The sequence below is a fragment of the Agelaius tricolor genome, unplaced genomic scaffold (genome assembly GCF_023055355.1).
Source record: "Agelaius tricolor isolate 1412-34295 unplaced genomic scaffold, bAgeTri1.0.p SCAF_4, whole genome shotgun sequence".
Taxonomy (NCBI): Eukaryota; Metazoa; Chordata; class Aves; order Passeriformes; family Icteridae; genus Agelaius; species Agelaius tricolor.
This window is the reverse complement of record NW_027269264.1, coordinates 34500473-34521178: the sequence shown is the minus strand read 5'-3', so window position 1 is coordinate 34521178 and position 20706 is coordinate 34500473. Positions and strand designations below refer to the sequence as shown.

Sequence of the window (20706 nt, the reverse complement as noted above, 5' to 3'; positions counted from 1 at the left end):
AACCAGAATGAGGGGCAGCTCTTGCTAAAGTGACCTGTTTCTGGGAGGATTGGCTCCCTGATCTGAGCCACTGCATACTTGCAGGCACCGTGGTGCAGGCACAAGGGAGGGGACGGAAACGCTGGGCTGGACTAGCTGCTTTCTGTGGCATCTCACAAGGCAGTTAGCTGAGAACATCGTGACACATCCTCAGTAAAAAACCACAGCCCCTGCTCCTCCTGAAATGCACTGTGATGTGCTTTGCTAGTTCCATTCCCACACAGACTTGTGCATGCCACAAGCAAGTTTTCAGCTTTTCCCTGACAATTGCTTCAAGTAGGGGATAAACAGTTTCAGGTAATGCATACAGGAAACGAAGGTAAAAGGCACTTAAAAACAGTAGGACTCCTCCGAGTTTTGCAAGTACTTGCATACCTTGAAATCTGTACCTCAAAAAAAAAAAAAAACCAAGAGCCAGAGAAATTATCTCACATGCATTTAATGAGGACACAAAAGAAATTACACTACACATCCACATTTTGGACTGATGCTACCATACATTTGTTAAGGTCTTGTATAGCTGCTTCAAGCTTTGTAGTTTAAGTTTTAATGACCATATGGGAGTTGATATCTCTCATCTTCCTTTGCTTTTAAGATTGCACTTCCTAATTACCCAGATGTTTCATACACCAATCAAACAAATACATGTCTTGCTCAAAGTTTCTTTTAAGTCTGGTAGCTCCAATAAGCATGACTCACTCTAAAATGAGCTCTCAGATACTGTAATCAGGATATCACTTGCCATGAACCAAAACATTAGTTTGGAGGCAAACATGGGATGCAGATGGTAAAGCACTGTGCCTGGCAAACTGGCCATGGAGGCTGCTCTAATACTGCTCTTGCCCTCACCACCATCAGCACAACCAGACAGGCTGCTCTGACTTCCACAGCAGAGCTCCTCTGCTGCAGAGGGCTCCTGACTTCCCAGAGCAAGGGAAAAAAACTGATGAGCCTTGACACTGAAACATAATATATCATTTTATTGTTTGCAATGCTGAGATCAAGGGCCCCTTTTCAAAAGCTCTGCCAGCTATGAGTGCTCACAAGTGGAGACAAGTGCTGTCAGAAGAGCCCAGCTGATTGTCCTACTTGGCTGTGGTACTGTCAGCTAGAGTGGGACAGCCAATACCAGGTCAAGCCTTCATCCCCCCATGGCAATTCCCATGCCCTGTTCCTTGTAACTTGTTAAACAGTTGTTTACTCCTGCCCTCCAAAGACAACTCAACACAGCCATAAGCAAATCTGAAAAAAGGAAGCTTGTCTGAATATAGGTGAAGGAAACCACATGACCCATGTGATAAGTATCAGTCTAGGAATTAACCTGAATAACACTAATGTTTTGCAATTTAGTCCTGGATCTGCACGTCCTTGGGTGCCTCCCATACCCAACAAAGGTATCCTAGGTCAAGCAGCCCTGGCCAAACTCAAATCCCTCATTAAAATTATTTGCAAAGATTGATTCAGAGAGTGGATGAAGGCACCAACAGATATTGTGGAATTGTAATAGTTGCTCTGCTTAGCAAACACTGCAACAATGAGAGGTAAGAGCAAGATTCAAAAAGAAGTAACTTGTACACTCTGGGAAGTGGAAAACCCAGCTCCTTTCTGGAGGGGTTATCAGCAGCCCACAAGCTGGAAATCAGACTTTTCTGTTTGGGAAAAGCAGCTAAAGTTTCTGGGCTGGATATCTGACCACTGGAAATACAGAGCACAGGGAATGCCAACACCTACAGTGCTAATCCTGGGAGGAGTCTCTTACAACACCAGCTTCCAATAAGTCTGATTACACACTTACCCTTACTGGCTTCAAAGCAACTCTGCTATCACATCAAGAGTTGTTGCAGACACAACTTTAGAAATAGAAATAACAACCTGCAGGTAGCCTCAGGACTGAGCTGCAGAGGCAATTACTTTGAAGGCTTGGGTTCTTAAAGTCTAGTCTATAATAATATATTTTGGCAAGGGCTTCAGCTTTTGACTAGAGTCCTGTGTACCTCTTCCTTCAAACATCCTGAGAGCATCCATCAAGCCAGCCACACCAAGTTCAACAGACAAACAAGTTTGGTTTGGAGACAGAAAGCTCAGTCTTTCTGCTTAACAGAGCAAGTATTAGTCAGAAGACTAGGAAGATTGATGAAAGAATAAACATATTTCTGCTATATCAGTAACACTTTGATAATGCTCAGCTCACAATGGAAGAGAGTGCTGCAATAAAGGGTGTTATGTGGCAGAGTAATCAGGGCTGGGCTTCACCTGAAGATCTACACCAAGCCGGATCCTGACACAAAATCTTCCAGCTGAGAAAATCCAAATGCCATAGAACAAGGTACATTCTCCATGAAAGTTATACTGAGGGGAAAAGTAATGTAAACAACATCTTATGATTAAATTCATTAATTATGTGAACTTAACTTCAAATTCAGAGGAATTCCCTTGAAGGGGGAACATTAGGAGCACATCTGGACAACCAACAAGATCTAATAAAAAATACTAGCCTTAAAGCTATTTCAATTCATTTTACATGTTAACTCTGGGTTAGCCAAGAGTCAGTAGACATAAAACATGTGCTAAGATACCAAGTTCACTCATAGACACTTCTTCACGAAAAAAACCACTAAAGGAAGAGTGTGTATGAAACACATGGCACAGTGAGCAGTACTAAAACTTAGTAAATTGCCACACATGGGAGATTTATTCTGGTACTCAGTACAGCACACCAACTTTCCAATTCTTCCCACAACTGATACAACAGAAATAAAGGAACATTCTACTGACAGCTTCCTATGTATGTATAGTCTACATATTTAGCACGAAAGTAAGTGTTTACCAAGGAGTTTTCCTAAATTGAAGACTTGGTCATCTTCCATCAACAGACACATCGTACTTACAAGCACCCTCCTCATCCTAAAATTGCCCTGTGTAGACAGTATCTAGGACTAATTGATGTTTGAGGTCTGATTGTCAATTGCAAAAACTTTCTGATGTGCCCTGATCCAAGACAGCCACTCCAGTTGTTGGCAAATTCTTGAAGCTATGGCAGTTGCTGACCACAGAGCTGAGAACTCAACCAAGGCACTCCATGACCTACAGTCAACACGGTGCCTGCAGGATCTACTAATTCAGACTCAGTGTTAGTAGACAACATGAAAACACTTGAAATTTCTGGATTTGAGCAAGTTTTCAGAAATAGAGCCACCACGTCTGAAGATGCAATATTATTACTGAAACTAGCAATCAGCCCAGGTGCACAAGGGTCACTGGAGTCATGACATTACTAGCAGAATCCAGAAAGAGAATCAAAACTTCAGGTTCACAGAGATGTGGTCACTTTATAGACGAATTTTAAAAACAAGTATTGTCTCTCTAAACATCATCATCCAGTTCTGAGTTCATCTTCATATTACATCTATGACAAGGATTTTTGGGGTCCCAAGACCACAGAGATAATTTACATTGATACTGAGCTTACTGGAAATCTAATCACTGTTTCAGTGCCTCACCACCCTTAGAGAATTTCTTCCTAATGTCTAATCTAAATCAATCCTCTTTCAGTCTGAAGCCATTCCCACTTGTCCTATCACTACATACCCTTACAAAAAGTGCCTCTCCATCTTCCTTGTAGGCCACAATAAGCTCTCTCAGAACCTTCTCTTCCCCAGGCAGAACAACCCCAATCTTCTTAGTCTTTCCTCACAGGACAGATGTTTCAGCCTTCTGATCATTTCTGTGGCCTCCTCTTCCAGACCCGTTTTACAGGATCCTTCCTATGCTTGGGGCCCCAGAGCTGGATGCAGAGCTCCAGATGGGCTGTTTTGTGGCTGGAGTGGAGCAGCTATAATCACCTCCATTGACCTGCTGGTCACAGTAGTTTAGGTTTGAATTTACATTTACTAAGAGATGTTTCACAGATCTAACATGCAACAGAGTTTGCAAATTTGTCCATGGACTGTACTTTTAAAGGGTGTTAAATTTAAATTAATATGTAACAAAAAAGCATGCAAGGAAAAGTAATATTTGTTACCATTTCTAAATACAAATTTATGAAACACTTCTTGAAGCATAATCCTTAAGTAATCCAGGTATAACCATTTACCACACAGGTTTTGTTATCTTGGAAAAACTGATGCTGGAAAAAAAACACTGCAAAACTTACAACAGCACTTAAGGCTTCCTGGTCATTAATTTTCTCTCACACATATGACTATCTGCAACAGTTCAAGAATAGCACATGGCTGCTCCTAGCAGGCAGACCCTTTAATAAGGCATTTGCCACAGACATATCAAAGGACTTCTTACACTGAAGGCAAAGAAAGGCATAGAGGCTTTTATTTCCCAGGGCCAATCCCCCTCAATTTCCTGCCACCAGAGACTTTTTCCCATGGAAAGCAAGACGTGAGCAATAAGGAGGAGGGCTCTTTTGGCACCACAACCGGGAAGCTCAATGAACAAGACATAACAGACTATGGAGAGAACAAAATCCTCTTACGGTGATAGAATAGAATCTGTAAAGTCAGAGCTGGGGTGAGGGGGGGAAAGAAAAGATACAGGAGTACATACTATAAAATGCTGGGATAAAAGTTTTTCATGAAAGCGTTTGAATTAAACATTAGCTAAAGCACATTTTGCAGTCTCAGCTGTCTGCAGCCACACAGAAAGCAAGGCAAGGCAATGTTTCAGTTCACTGGAAAGAAGTTTGGCAAATTCTGTATATGCCCCCCTTACATCTTGCTGCCTCCTCCTCCCAAGCTCATACCCCCTATCCAAAAGTACACATTGGAGCCACCCTATAACAAAAACAAAAGCCAGGGAGCCTTTCTTGCACAAAAACTTCTGACTGACTGTTTGCTGGCCACAGCCAGTCCCAGTAACAGCTGAGCCCAGTACAACAGGATCTAGGCAGCATCCCATTTATGTCTCGCTGTAGTGAGAGGACCTTAGGCATCTGTTATCACAATTCACTGCTGTAGCTTCAAGAAGAAGCTAGCTGCATTTTAGATGGTCACAGTGACTTAAAACCATATGTAATGAGAGAATATATAACTATCTTGTCCTAGTTTAAAAGAGGCCAATAAACTCATCTTTTGCCTTCTTTTTATTCCTAGTAAAATTCATACTCTCAGGTACTTAGCATCCCATGAGTGCTTGCCTTGGGCAGTTCAACTCCATGGTTGCTCCTAGTTTGGCAGTTCATGTGCTGCACCAGCCAAGCCCCATACATGGAGCAGGTTGAGCTGGCAATGCTCTGAGGCAGGCTCCTGCCACCCGAGCTGTCCTCATTGCAACAGGACAGGAGCTCAGATCGCTGCTAGGAAGCTGCAAAATACAGGGGAAAGATTCATGTACAGATACCAGAAAAACAATTCTCAAAGCTACAAGCAGATGGAGTTCCCCCCTGAGCCTCCACTCCCATATCAACTTGCAGGTATCCAATGTAATGATTTATTAAATATGCAGAAGCAAGTGTGTCAACTATAACAACGTGAACAGAGAGAATTCAACAGGCTACTTAGAAAAAATGGCTTTACAGCACCAAAAACATATTGCAAGTGTTCCATTATTAAGGTATTTTGTACCTACAGGTCTATTTTATGCTGGAAGTTGTTTATCTTTGGATGAATAATTTAAGGCTCTGATGAAAACAACTTTCGATAGACTTCTTCTGTCAAAAAATACAAATGCAAGCAACTAGCATGTGTCTCACAGCAATGAGACCAGATGGCCTGAACATTTTTCTGTGTCTCCAGTTAGGGGCATTCAGTCCATTCCCTGAAATTTGCTCACAGGAAGGTCTCTAGACAAAGGCAGACACTGCAAGCACTGAAAAACCTATGGCAGCTGTGAACTTGGAGGGCAGATTCACATGAGAGAGTAGACTAATACACTTAATTAAAGAGTGGGGGTCTTCAATATGTAACTTGTCAAATATTTCCAACATTGAACTACTCTCTCCCTTAAAAATGGCTGTATCTCTCCTAATCTAGTTATTTCATTGTGAAAGCATGCATGTATTTTCAAACAAAAATATAAATGTATCTTCTGGCCAGCAGATAGATATTATCCACTCTTGCAAATTATGTGTCACACAGGATCTCCAGGGCCACTGTTCTGGACTACGTCTAACTGCCAGACACTGCGCAAACAGGGAAAGCAAACACACACCATTAGCATGGGAGTGTTGAACAGAGATATCCAGTAAAAGACATCCTGATATAAAATTAAAAATATTTGCTAAATCAGTCTTTCCCCTGAGCTTTCCCAGAGAGCCTCATTCCTGTGCATTTACTTTCCCAAGTCCTCCTCCTTCTCCCATTTCCTTGGTAAAGGTCTTATTTCAGTCATGTATATCTGCTACCACAAGGCCAGCCACATCCATTTACAGATACTGAGTGCTATTGCAATACATGGACCTTGGGACTATCATACAAGGGGACAGTGATGCAACAGCAACCACATTCCATGCTCCTGAACCCAACTCTCAAAACCACTTCATTTCAGCCAGACACTGACAAAAGTCTGTAGGGCTCCTCAGACACATCTCAACATACTTCAATCCCCACAAAAGTTTAGAAAAAATCTCATTTAACCACAGACACAAGTTGGCTTTGGCATTGAGCAAGTGACTACATATGCTGCCAAAAAGTTTAACATTCAATTCTCTGCTTATGGGTACACATTCTGTACTCTGCTTTTAAACCTCCAGCTTTCTACAGTATCATCACATGAGACTTCAGTAGAGGTAAATATTAAAGGACACTAAGTAGTTCTGACATAACCTTACTGTATGATGATACTAGAGAATGGACATCTCTTTCTTAGTACAGTAATTTAACCCTGTGCAGAAATAAAACGTTTCATTTTATCTTAACTTCATTATAATTGTTCAGTATGTTTGGAAGAACAAGGAGATAAAGTAATGGAATTGAAGGAAGCAGATGAAAACCCAACTGTTTTAATTTAGCTGCAAGTGTTGCCATCTACGATTACAAACATGGAATGCAATGTATCAGCTTGTTGCTCAACCACTTCCACCAACATTTAACTGCTGGTCTCACAGACTACAGCACACTTGGTGTAATTGCTTAATAAAATAGTAACTGTTTATCTTTGCATACCTTGCTAGCTGGTCAGTTCAAGGCACAACAGGTTCTCCCAAGATTGAGGTGCTCACAAAACACCATTAAAACTCTAGCTCCTTTCTGTGACCTTAAACTTTTAGGTCAATTTAGACAATTGACCTTAGCACTCTTCACTCACTTTTTTTTTTAAACACTCTTTACTCATACTCACTATTTACTAATAAACCCTCAGTCTAGGTTCCCAAAAAAGGCACAAGTGTAAGGAAGCACTCACACTGATGGACCCTGAGGAGGCAGTGAACACCAATTACAAGCTACTTCTCTCACTCAGAGGCCATACTATCTCCACATGCTTAGTCCAAATACATGAGCACGGCCAAACTTCAAGGCAGCTTTCAGAAGCTTTCCTTCTCCAGAGATTAGTTCATAAGAAAACAAAGAGTCAAGGGTTACTTTACCACCTTTATCCATTTGCTGTTTTCTTAAATAAGGAACTTGTAACTTGAATTCTATGCATTTTGACACACCTTTTGCTTTGCTCATTTCACTGGAATTACTTTAACCTGCTTGCTTTTTATTACTAATATACCTAAAAATCCTAAATAAAATAGACAAAATTTTACCATACAGATTCCATTTCCTTGCATTTTACCTACTGTGACCTCAATTCAACTTAACACAAGCAGACTGTAAACAAAATAACAAGAAAGACAGTTTAATCTTGCCAGGCTAGTAAAATGCATTATGCAACTATGAAAGACAGAAAAATGCTAGTGTCTATAATGTGCCTTGGTATGAACCCTGTAATTAGATTCAGACAGAAGACAAATGCAAGTATTTTGCCTAAAAATGCCTTCAAATTTACTTCTAGTATTAGGCAGTTTATATTTAATTTTTCTCTGAAGAGAATTGCACATATATCAATAAATCAGATCTATACACACATCTACATAAAAGGACAAGTAACTTGTGATCGCTAAAATACTGTGATGATGATGCCAAAAAACCAAAAAACAACTAATCCAAAAGGCATTCATCCCTATGCAAGCAGTTGGAATAAAGAGTCTCAACAAGTTAACAGGAAAGGTGACTGCAGCATGCAGCCTTCTGCAGAAGCCCAAAGGCAGCTTTCATTGTGTGTAATCACATCACACCACTGCCTGAGGCCACAACCGCACCCATCAACATTGGTGGCAGGCCAGAAAGCCACTGCAGAAGAGGAGTGGAAGAACAGGAAAGTGGGGCTGGAGACCATCAGTAGGAAGGGTAGGGCACAGACAGAACTCACTACAGTGGCAGTGGGAAATTCAAATTCAGGCTTGTCTGCCCAGTGTCTGTTCACACACACGGCTACCTACACTTCTGTGGCACTCCTCTTAGCTATTTGCACAGCAAAACCTCTGACCTAGCAACAGTAAGATCACCCTAATTGTGTTGTTAAAGACACCTCAGGAACACACAGGGCCAGAATAAATCACAAGGCTTACTGTGGCAAAGAAGGACCCTACCTGAGGAAGGTAGGCATGTTTGACAAGAGCTACTGATGATTCACCAAAGGCAAACTACTTGAAATGAAGAGCATAACACAAATGTTTTCTGCATCTGTTGCTACTACTTGGTAGAAATTCAAAAGACAGATAGGCATTTAAACAATAGCTAATTAAGACAGTGCCCTGCAAATACTGCACATTTTCTGGCTAAGTCAAGACCTTGTTCAATTTCTGTTTCAGTCTTGAAAAGGCAAAAAAGACCTGATCTGCATTACAACTTGAGGCCAGTGATTGCTACTTGAGAACAGTGATTCATAAATACACTTGTAGCAAACCTCTTCTACCCAGGGGCTGTTTAGGGAAGGCTACACTTGAATGCAATAAAGAGGAAGACAAGAACAGGGACAGGGGAAGTGAAAGAGAGGGGAAGGGGTGAAAAACTTATACCTTCTGAAAGAAGTTTGGGAGGAAGGAGTTACCTAATGGATTCAATATTCAGATCATTGGACAGCTGAAACCAAAAAGCTTCCTATCACCAAACTCTCAGTACAGTAACCAACTGAAAGAAATGTGGTAATGTGTAGCTTAAAGAACAGAAAATTAGGATGACAGGCAGGAATTCTGGAATAAAAGAGAATCTGCAGAGAAAGCCGTGTCTGGGTCACTAAGTAACTCATACTGTAGAGCTTTAGGAGCCTTGATCTGGGCCATGAGACTCCAGAGGACTGAAACACCTGCCTAGGAAAAGCCATAGAGCAAGAGCACCACTTAATCACTGAGTAAATTGGAAATTGCCATGAAAAAGACTGCTGTGTAGAAACCCTCAGCCTTGACATCTGGTCTTTATTCTACTGTTGACAATTCATCATCTTCTGGTTCTTTCACAGCCAGTCTTTTGCAGGGTCCTTCTACCAAGGTCTGAATGAACCATCTGTTCACTTTTTCCACATTCTGAAAGGAGCTTCAGAAAATACCTGAAACGTTGTAGCACATTTTTCCTTCAAGATACTAATATAAGTCTGTGATTATACCATCAGGTCAAACTGCAAGAGCACATTTACCTCTGCCTGGGTTTTAATTCCTAAGTAATTCTTACGGTCACAATATCTTCCAAGTTTGTAATTCAAAATTCTTTGGCTTAAAGGCACAATGGATTTTTTTTTATTTTTTTGTTTAATCTTAGTGGGGAGAAAAAAAACTTATGTATTCGGGACAATAGAACTGAAAATTCAGTTTGCAGCTAGAGACCCAGACAATGAGATTGAATGGTTTAAACACAAAAATTACTTCGAATTCACAAGAACATAAAGAAATGCCATATGTTGCATAATACTTATATATAGATATGGTAAGTTTAGGTGATGAGCAGGACCCTTGGGCACTCAGAGGCAGAGAAGAACAGAGCCATGGCAACTCCTGTCCTCTCCCCAGCACTCCTGACTCCCCTCGGAAGACAGCCAAGCTGCTTGTTGAACAAGTCCCAAAACTGCTGTGCATTCAGTACTGTTTCTACAGCTGAAATGGCCCAGCACAAGCAGGAGCCACAAAAGAAAGGGTGGAGGCACAACATCAGGCTCATAAGTTAGAATCTCACTCCAAAACCTCTCAGCTTTGTTGACTGTGCTGGTCCACACAGAGGCAGAAAGGCACAGAGGATGGAGATGTACCTTCTTTGTTCCTGCTTCGTGGCGAGATGATCAACTCTTGCAGGAAGAAGGCAAATGCAGTGTGCCTGTACAAGTGCTCAGCTCAGGGGCAGTGCCAGGCCAGCAATGACCTCGGTTATCACTTGAGGCCTGCCTGGCTGCTTTCACTGTGCAATAAGCAAGTGTTTGCTAAAGTATTGGAGCTGATACTGCTGGCTCCAGGGTAACCTCCTCCCAGTAGTCCCTGGTAGGTCACTTCAGGTGCACAGGCAGGCATTGCTTGTAGGGCACTTGTCCACAGAGCTTCTGGACAACTCTGACCCTTATTTCTTACTTGCATAAATACCCAGTAATATGAATTATTTTTTCCTTCATCATCAGGAGTTAGAACCATAGGTGAGAGCAAAATCACAAAGTGTTTGAGCCTTGAATAACAGACCTTTGAGCAAGGTTTGAAAAGAACAGACAAATCTTGACCTTTTAAGTCAGTACATCCAGTACGTATTTACTGAAACTCGAAGCTGTTCTGAGTGACAATGACACATCTATCATTGCATATATCACTGCAAAATCAGATACAGACTGAGCTAGATATTGCTCCTAACTTATCAATAAACCAAGTACTTCCATTTCCAGGACAAGTCTTTGACAGCTGCACCCAAAAGATAAATTTTTACCTAAACCATATACTAAAAAACTTGTGAGTGTTTGTTCTATTAAATTTGCTCTAAACTGAAACTTTGTTCATAGCATCTTGAATAACTTAATTTTTCACGTTATTTGCTTAGGTCTGCCTTATAACCCAAAGTAATTTTGGGGTTAATGGAGCAAGTACTGACCTCAAAAAGGCCTCCTCATTACCTTGAGTGCTTTCCTCTAATGAGAACTATCATCACAGTGACAATGCTAAATATCAATTGCATAAAAATATCAGGAGCATATCAGAAGCATTATGTAAACACCCAAAACCCAAGTATTTTGCTTGAAACAGCAATATTAAGACCTTCAAAATAAAGGAAGCATAACTAGCTTTCAATCACTGTTATGGTAACAGCAGTACGAGCAACAAAAACTTAAGACCAAACTAAGTTATGTGTTTGCAATTTTTGAAGTCTCTATCCAAAAAAGAAATTTGGGCCTTTGTGCCATGCATAAGGGCTGGGCACAGAATTATATAATCTTTTGTATAGCTGCAGTTTGCTTTCTTTCTTGAAGCACTTCTTCACAAAATCAAGTCAGTTGCTCAGCTTCTAGCAGTTCTTCTTCCAAGTTTTGCCCTGGTTTCCAGTTCACACTCTATGGACAGCTTCCTTAAAGTGAGGCATTTACTTCTGCTAGAGAGAGTGGAGCAGTGTAGAAATATGCTTCATCAGCAGTACCTTACCCAGGTGAGTTTCGACCATTCCTATTCTGTATAGTAACTATTTTTGTATAGACCCACTGTCACAAGAAGCCTTGCTCATCACAAGTTTTCATCTTCTTCTTGGCTTCCACACTAAAGGCTGTGAAGTGTGAGCACATGTGAAATACCTTCTACCTAATTTGTAACAGTTTTCATACAAATGGTCAACTTTCAAGAAAGTCTATACTTTATAACTTGAGGAAATGATATTAAAAAACTTGATCACATGTAAATTTGCATCTGAAATGTGCCTGAGAAGCTACTAGAGACAATTTCTACTACTTCTATGGGAACCCAAAATTGTTAACTGCTCATTTCTTTGTCCTTTTGGGGAGTCCAGGCCTGTCAATGGGCAGCATTTGCAGCCTGGACAGAAGCAGCCTACCAGTCAGCAGCTTCCTGACACAGTTTCAGGAAAAAGAATACAGATGAACATTACAGAAATCCACCTCTGTTTTTATCAGAAACTTCTGCAAACATTTATGAAGCTACTTAATTTTTTTTAAGTTTGGCAGCAACAAAACAAAAAAAAACCTCCCCCCTACCCCTCTTCCCCCCCAAAAAAGAGGAAATACTAAATGTTATTGCCATGGTTCAGTGTTATAGGAAACACCAGCCTTTGTTTTGCCTGTTACTAACTACAGTACTAAGAAAGTTGATTCATTTTGTTCTAGGACAGCTCATATCTGTGTAATCTTCAGCAAAACCATGTGGTCTTACTTCTCATTTTCTGTGTGTAGATATATGTTGGTGCACAAGGGGCTGGTTTCACAAGTGATAAAAAGTTGTGTATTTTCTGGACTCGTCTAAGCCATTTGTTAAACATCACTGCCATAGTCAGAGGTGATATAAATTAGCAGGCAGTCACATCCAGTCCTTGTAGGTCAGTTATCTATCCACCTTCAATAATCAGCTGCCATGCAGCTTCGAATGCCAAGCCAAGGCTGGTTCTTCTCCCAGCATCCACTAAATCACAGTGAAGAAATCTGTGCTCTGCTGTGGCCTGAAAAGCAGTATTCAAAACAACTTCTTAGCTCAGATGTAGTGAAATCATGTTTACTGTGTGCCTCATTTTAAAACAGCTGACATTTTTCCTTGGTTAAATCTTTGCCCCAGATTTCTCTAAACATAATCCCTGCTCTACCCTCCTTCTTGTTCCTTTTCAGTTACACCACAACCTACTCATGCTGATACTTATTCTGCCACACTGTATTGAAAAGATATGAAATTTTAAAACTGTTTACCACTGAACAGATACCATCCAGCCAGTTGTAGCTTGGGTAAATCAATTAGTCTTGAAAAAATAAAAATCACAGAAATAAGCAGCACATAACACAAGTTACATCTCATCCCCAGCTTTGAGGCCTCGCAAGTCAAGAGTAATTTTATCAGCTACAAAAAAAAAAGAGGTTGCAAAAGCATCTTGAATTTCACTTAGTGTAAAAAAAGCATTTATTTTTCTTTCTTGGTTGGTAGTTTAGAACTCAGTTTCTTCAAATTTTCTTAACACTGTAGCATTGCCTGGCAAACACTGCCATGCCTTTACAGACATGGATTTGTGAAATTACAGCACTAAAGACAAGATTACCTTAAAATATTTCTGCAATTCAAAACTCCCTGGGCAACAGGGAGCTGAAAGCAGCCCCAGCTGCATCAGGCAGACAGGGCATAAGGCTGCCAGCAGCACCGCAGCAGAGGCAGCTGGGGACGCCAGGGCAATGCATGTGACACTCCTTCCTGTGTGCCCCAGTCCACCTTTGAGTTCTGCTTGCACGTTTTCCTGCCCCACTGCATGCACACTTTCCAGATCTCTATATGCAGCAGTAGCACAACTTTAACTTGATCTGCTGTTCTTCCAGGTGCTGGTGCTCATCTCTACTCAAGCTACTCTGTCATGCTGGCCTGCCTGCAGGCTGCAAACCAGACTGGGGACCTAATCCAGCCAAAAATAATTCCGTAGGAGGAGTCAAGGTCACTTGTTCCACCAGCAGAGTTGACTGAAAGCACACTCAAAACCACAGTTTCAGGGTGCGGTTCCAGGGCAATTTTAACACCTCTAAACTCTGTCTGCCACAGCCCCACCTGGCCAGAAAGTCCCCCTGCCTTGGCTAGCAAGTGAAGCTGTGAGACCTGCTGTCACCCACTGCACAGACCAGAGGTAACTGCAAATCCAGCAATGCAAATCAGCTCTGCTAGGAGAGATTAGCTTCCTGACAGATTGGGTATTCAGGCTGGCAAGAGGTGAAGTTGTCTTCAGCAGCGTGACAGAGCAGCTGAAGACAAGTTCATGCTGCTGAAACCTCACCAGCTGCAGCAAAGCAGTAATTCAGCCAGAGTATCAGGCACAGGTACCCCCAGTACTCAGCTATGATTCCTCAAAACATCTTTGAAACAATGCCCTTAAAACACAAGTGAAACATTTACTGGCCTATAGCTCAATCCTACAACCCTGTGGAAAAGCAGTTGCCTTCATGAAGCACACTTCTGTACAGAATTTGGGCATTTCCCATTCCAGCTGCCTCTGGATTAATCTGTGCTCTCCTCCCAAAAAAGGAGAGTCCAATCCCACAAATATAATCAGTTTACAGAGCAGTTTTATAAATCAAGCACAAATGCAGGAGGTCATTATTCATTTCAGGAGGAACAGACAGTAGAGGATTGATAGCCTGCATGACTACAAATTCTTCTACACACTTTGAAGCCTGGTAAGAGTTGCTTTAAATACCTTGCTAGATGCCACAAAAGCTTTTACTGCACTTTCAAAGAAGCAGGTCAGAGTCCACAAGAGAGGACTGGCAGAGACCACATCCTTCATCACTCACTTTAGCAGAAGCCACGGACTGCTTAGCCTCATACACTGCTTAGCCTTATACACGAAGGCCAAGATAAGCATCTGAGATGAGGACAGTAGTTTCTAACAGCTTTGGAGCCTGGCTGGCAGACAGGACCACACCTGGAGGCAGAAAGTCTTTATGGGTTGGCAGCAGTTTGCCAGCTGCTGTGAGTCAGAGCTCTGAAGTGCTCCTTGAATCTGATTCCTGAAGAATTTCTGTCTAGATGACCTCAGCTTGGTCAATAAGTGATAAAGAATATTCCCTCTGGATAAGTATTTTTTGCTAGTGCATATTCATTTGAGCGAAACAGTAATTTGTAATTTCAGCACTGAAATCAGCCATCAGCACAAGTTCTTAATGGCTGTTTATTTGCTTACACATTTCAAAACGTATTTAGAAGCTAAGTGTTTCACTGTGCAGAGTTTGTAGGACAGCCATCTGGTTTAGTACCCCATTCTTTCCCTCTCCTGCCACCTTACCAAGGCTGTTGGCCACCAGAGAACACACTGCAAGCACTGCCTGCCCCACCAGCCCCTCACCACCACGGGCCAGGGCACTCTTGTGCTGCGTCACAGCAACTGGCAAAACTCAACTGGAGTAGTGCCAGGGCAACATGTTGGTCTCCACCACAACCCCATCCTTGTATCAGATACTCAGCAGCCCACTTCTCCTCCCAGCAGTAAAAATAAGGCAGTATATGTTCAGCAAACCTCTTCAAAGCCCAGCTGGCACCACTCTGAAGGGAGCATTGCTGTCTTCTGAAGGTGAACCTAAGTGCCAAGGTGCAGGAAGTGCTGACCCAAGAATGAGCCGTGCAGGACACAGCCCTCGTATCAGCCTGTCTTATCAGAGATCAGCAAATGAGGCGTGTACAGCAGGCATCCCTCCCAGGATGGGGGCACCTGGCCCCTGCCCCCCAGGCACGGTCCCCAGGCCAGGGTGGGCACATCTCCTCCCCTGTCCAGTACCTGCACTTTCATTCCACAACATGCAGTAGTTCAAGGATACCTGTTCCAGAAAAACAACGAAACAGCCTGAACAAGTGAAGCAAACACAGCAGGTTAATAATTTCCTGCAAGGAGCAAGCACAGGAGAGCACTCTTGCTTATCATCACACTGAAATATGACCCACCAGTCCTGCCTGTCATTGACAGGCTTTTTTTTTTTTTCTACTGTAGGGTTATTCCTAGTAAAACATAGTCAGCTTGAACCAGCAACAGTATCGAGCAAACTTTGAGCTGGAAAAATTATGTAACAAGCCCCACTTGACAGAAGAGGTGAGCTAAAAACCTGCATGCTTCCTACTCCCTGCCTCAAGTATTGGACTTGATGTAGCACGCTCACATTTGCTATAAATCCTGTTTCCAGTGCAATATTAATATTTCCTGTTTCAACAGCATTCAAGCAGCTTTAAGCATGCTCTAACATAGCTCTGTCCGTCCTTTCTTTACCAGCAGACTTCAGGGGAGATGAACCTGCTTTGTACAAAAAGCACACAGAGAACCACTCCTACCAAGTGAATTATGTGCACTTGGTTCAACAAAGCAGTTAAACTTTTTGAGTTCTCATTCAGCAGTTTAATTATTAGCAACCTACAAAAAGAGTGGAAGAGATAAACAGTGTATTTGGTTGCCAAATAACACCCATCAATAAAAAAGGAGAAAAGTGTTCTCATAAGTCACAGGCACTACAAGAAAGCATACACCCAAAAGAATATATATGCATAGGACACAGCAAAACTTTTTTTTTAAGTTTCGAAAAACATTTAAAAAAAACCCAAAATCCCATCTGTTTTCACTTAGGAAAATCCTATGGAACTTTTACCAAAAGACATTTCCTCCTTTTTAGACTGAAAAAGAGTCATTTGTTTCACTGCACTTACTAGACATGCAGACAAATTTATAGTGTTTTATGTTAAAAGCTTTTCAAAAAGCCACTGGTTTGCAAACTTTCACATCCTGCTGAGCAAAGAAGCTAGGTATAGTTTCATAGAGAGGCGTAGGCTGTGTTTCACTTCAGGTTTGCCCTGCCTGTCTCCACAGGCAGAGCAGCACTCCCTCATGAAGCTTTATGCTGCTTATGTCTCATCTCCAAACTCCTAGTGCCAAACAGCAGCAATTCTGGGAGCCAGCACCAGAAGCACAAGCAATGCCCTCATCACTGGATACCAAAATCTGTTTTCCCCTGTTTTAACCCATCATCCATGTCCCATGAAGCTACCTTTCTGATCTCAGCAGCAGAGGTGAAGACTTATTTGTGCCTCCAACAGAAGCATCTGCTGATGTTGGAACACCTAGCTCAGTAGATAGGGACTCAGGGCATTCAATATTGATTCAGCTACTCTGAGCATGTTAATGCCTAAAATCCTTTTCGAATCCAGAGACTCACTCTCCATAGCTTCACTACATTCCTGGAAGTGCAGTGAAGCCTTTCAGATAGTTCACAAAAACTTAAACATTTGTTTCTGCACACAGATTTCAGGGAAAACTAGCTATAAAGGAGCTGGGAATGTCAGGAAATGAGCATTCTCAAAGACACCATTGCCTGATTTGGTGTCTTCCTATGTTCAGTCTGTGAGGCGCACCTGAGATGTGTACTTTTTTTGTCTTCATAATCTTCCACAGTTATAAAAATGGCTCATACCTCTAGTTTAATATAAGTCCCAATTCTCTGCAGTTTTGTGAACCTCCGCTTCTGATTGTGTTGGGATTGAGAAATAAACCAGGCAACAGCTGTAGCCAGACTGGAAACCACTATGTAAATTCAGTTGCAGTGTGCCTGTTAACACAGTTTCAGCTGGATAAACTGGCTTCCTTGTAATTTGACATTCTCACTTGAATTGGTACTGGAGATAAATATCTGTCTGAAGGGCTCAGTGGAGCACCAACAGAAATCTCTTCTGCATCTCTTTTAAGCTATTGACAGCAAGCAGAGCTGGAGGCACCTTTCAACAAGTGGTCCAGGAAGCCACAAAACTTTTGCCCTAATACTCCAAGGGAAGGCTCCAGGAGTTTGCTCTGAGCCCTGATTCTCCCATGAACCATGCTTATCCTGAATTAGCACCAGCCCAGAAAGGGACTGTCTTTTTGGATTTCATTCATCAATTTCCTGACTTTAAATATGAAAATGATCAGCTCTAACTTTTTTTTTTCCTAGATGTTTTTTGTGTCACTATATCAGCAAAGCTTGCAATGTACAACTTCTTTCATGTTCAGGATACGTCTTCCAGTGAAATGCTACTCATAATCACGCACCAGTTATATAGTACCTGGCAGAAAGTTATGATAGTAAAATGCTAGCATTCTTCAGAGCAATATACAAACTCTGTTAGGAACTTGAAGCCAAAGTCAAAAGTCCAAGTTAAGTTAAATGTTTAAAACAGTTCTAGGTCACTAAAGCAAGCGGTTTTAGAAATTTGATCACCTAACTTGGACAACTTATTAACTCCTTAGGAAATCCAGCATAGATGTGGTGTTCTCAACAAAGGTTACTGTTTGTCAGTAATCCAAAGTGAAGTTTTAGTTATGTAGGGAACCTGCAACTTATGATGGGCTTTCATAAGAGCTCACATAACACCAGTGTTAATTTTCTAGTTAGGGAGCTTTTTCTTTTTTTGGTTTTGTTTTTTTTTTTTAAGGTGCTGGGTCTCTTAGCTTCTCAAAATGGCAGCCAAATGCAATGCAGATAAAACATATGTATTTCTCTAAACACAGGCTAAAAAACCCAAACATGCAGTTCAACTTGTCACTACAGACAAGGCTATGGCTTGTTCTTTAAAGTAAAGAGATCTCCATGGAGTTTTTTGGTGTATTTTTCTTAAATATTGCCATCAGTCCGGCATATTTCAAGAGCCTTTGCCTACTCTCTTGAAAGGAATATTATTTTAAAGGTTCCTGCAGCAAAAATTTCACTCCAAAAAGAAGTGGATGGAGTGCGGCACAGCAGTGACAGCTTCTCACTCAGGGAAGGACAGAATTACTATCCAATCCCAAGCAAGCAGAAGTTACTGGTAAGAGGGGAGTCACCATTAGAAAAGACAAATGTACTCTCATCCACTCTTGTACCTGGGGCAGAGAGACCTGACACCAAGACTGGCTACAACTCAGAACATGAACATCCCCATGGTAACTAGAACAAAATGCTCTCAACTACCATAGCAAAGCATAAGCACTGAGGGGACAGACCGTATCTTCAAAACTGTATTTAGTGTCCTTAACACGGTCATTCTTTCCCATAATAATTGAGGGCTACAATCCTTAAAATACTCTGAGCAGCTCTGGCAATAAGGTGATGCCATCCTCAGTGCCCAGGCAGGAACAAGACTCAAAGGATGAGCCCTTTGCTTTAAGTCAAAGCCTAATCTTTGCCTTTATCAGAAGTCATGACACACAGACTTCTACCTGTCCAGACCCATATATCCTGAGACCAGCCACGCCAGATCTCCACAGGAAAGCCCCTGCTGCTGGAGTCCTCATGGGCATACAACAAACATTTCCCCATCTCTACAAGATGGGCAGTGTCCAAGCTGAGGCTGGAGCAGGATGCTGCACACCTGGACACTGCCCAGCTATACGTGCAATGGCACAAGCAGCTGGGAGGACTGGTTTCACAAGCAAAATAGTCACCTTTGCTAACACAACACCATGGGCACTCAGACTATGCCTGTAGTAACCAGTGAACAAACACCTTCACAAGGATGTAATCCACCTACTGGGTAAAACGAAAAACGAACCTACAGGCAGGTTCCACAAGCTGCCCCAATAGAGGGCATCAATAGGGTGAATCGGTCATTAAGGAGGAGAAATGCTCAGAAGAGCATGGCATCCTGCAAGCTGAAGGTCTTACTGCCAAGCTTTTTCTACTTGTCTTAGGTGGAATCTAGGTGGCCCTTAACACTGTTAAGGAGTTTTGTGTTTCTTTCTAAAGGGAGGTTTCAAAACCGGTTTTAGACAAAGCCAGTACGATAAGAACTGGGTAGTTGCTCATTAGACAACAGGATGCCAGGGTTGTTGAGAACTTTGCAAACAATTTGTGTGTTCCCATTTTACAATGCCTGAAGTATCAGAAGCATTTCTTGTAGGAATGGCACAGCCACGGGCTTGAGCTGCTCTGGCCCACAAGAGCCGGGAAAAGCACAGGCTGGTGCAAGATCCCAGCACGGCAGAGCACGGGCGGGAGAGACCAGCAGCAGGAGGAGGCAAGGTGCTTCAAGGGTTTTCCTTAAACACACGTTTGGGAAGTAATTACACCCCCTCCGAAAAGAAATGCCTGGTACCTGCACGGTCTCTCCCCATATCCCAAGTACTTCAGAGTTGCAAAGGTCTAAGACAAAGTTATAAAACTAGAAAGCAAAGGTTTATTTTATAATCCGAAATTCCGAAGTGATAATCCAAAGGTTACCAAGTTACAACCTGAAACGGCAGTCATAACTCAAGTTACGAAGTTAAAACCCAAACCCATACCTGTAACACCAAGTTACAACACTAAAACCCGAAGCTCGACCTCTAATCTGAACTAATCTGAAACTCCCGAGCTGCAATGCGGAATTACAGATATAAACCATTCACAAAGTTACAGAACAAAAAGCAGCCCCCTGAAAACATGTTCAAAACCCAGCCGGAGCCGGCTGCGAGCTAACTTAAAAGGAGCCGGAGTGCTGCGCGCTGCCGCAGAGTCTGCTGGGCGGGTTTTATTTTGCCTTCAACTCGCTCTTTTAAATCGAGAAAGCAGCAAGGGAGTGGGAAATAAAAATAATAAAAAAATAAACCCCAAACAAACAAACAAACAAAAAAACAAACCAAAAAAAACCCAAAAAAACCAAACAAAAAAAAAACCAAACCAAACATAACCCCCCAAAAAAAAACCCTTAGAAGAGGTCCCCAAACGCCCCCCAGGACCCCACTCACAGCCATAGCGGGGCCGCTGCAGAGACGCCAGCTCCTCATGGTGCATCCTGCCGCCGCCGGGAGGGACGGCGCCGGCCCCCGCCCGCCCTTCTTATGCGCAGCCCGGGCCCCGCTGATTTGCTGCGCCCGCGGCCGCGCCCGCCCCGCGCCGGGCCGGGGCCACCCGGGGCGGGCCGGCGGGGCCGGGGCGGCCGGAGCGCGGGAGAGCGCGGCGGGCGGGGGAAAGCGCGGATCGACAGAGGAAAGGGGAGAAAGAAAGTGAGAGACGAGGGAAACAACAAAACAAAACAAAACACAACCCCAAGCAAACAAC

General features: G+C 42.4%; 1 protein-coding gene across 3 annotated transcripts in view; it reads right to left on the bottom strand.

Moving 5' to 3' along the window:
• The window catches only part of IQGAP2 (IQ motif containing GTPase activating protein 2), a 124618-nt gene extending 104153 nt beyond the window's left edge, over window positions 1–20465 (bottom strand). For all 3 annotated transcript variants that reach the window (XM_071425224.1, XM_071425225.1, XM_071425228.1), the window contains exon 1: window positions 20394–20465. In XM_071425224.1, the coding sequence (XP_071281325.1) occupies window positions 20394–20439 (46 nt within the window). In that variant the 5' untranslated portion in view covers window positions 20440–20465. The remainder of the gene's footprint in view (window positions 1–20393) is intronic.
• Window positions 20466–20706: the final 241 nt, after the last annotated feature.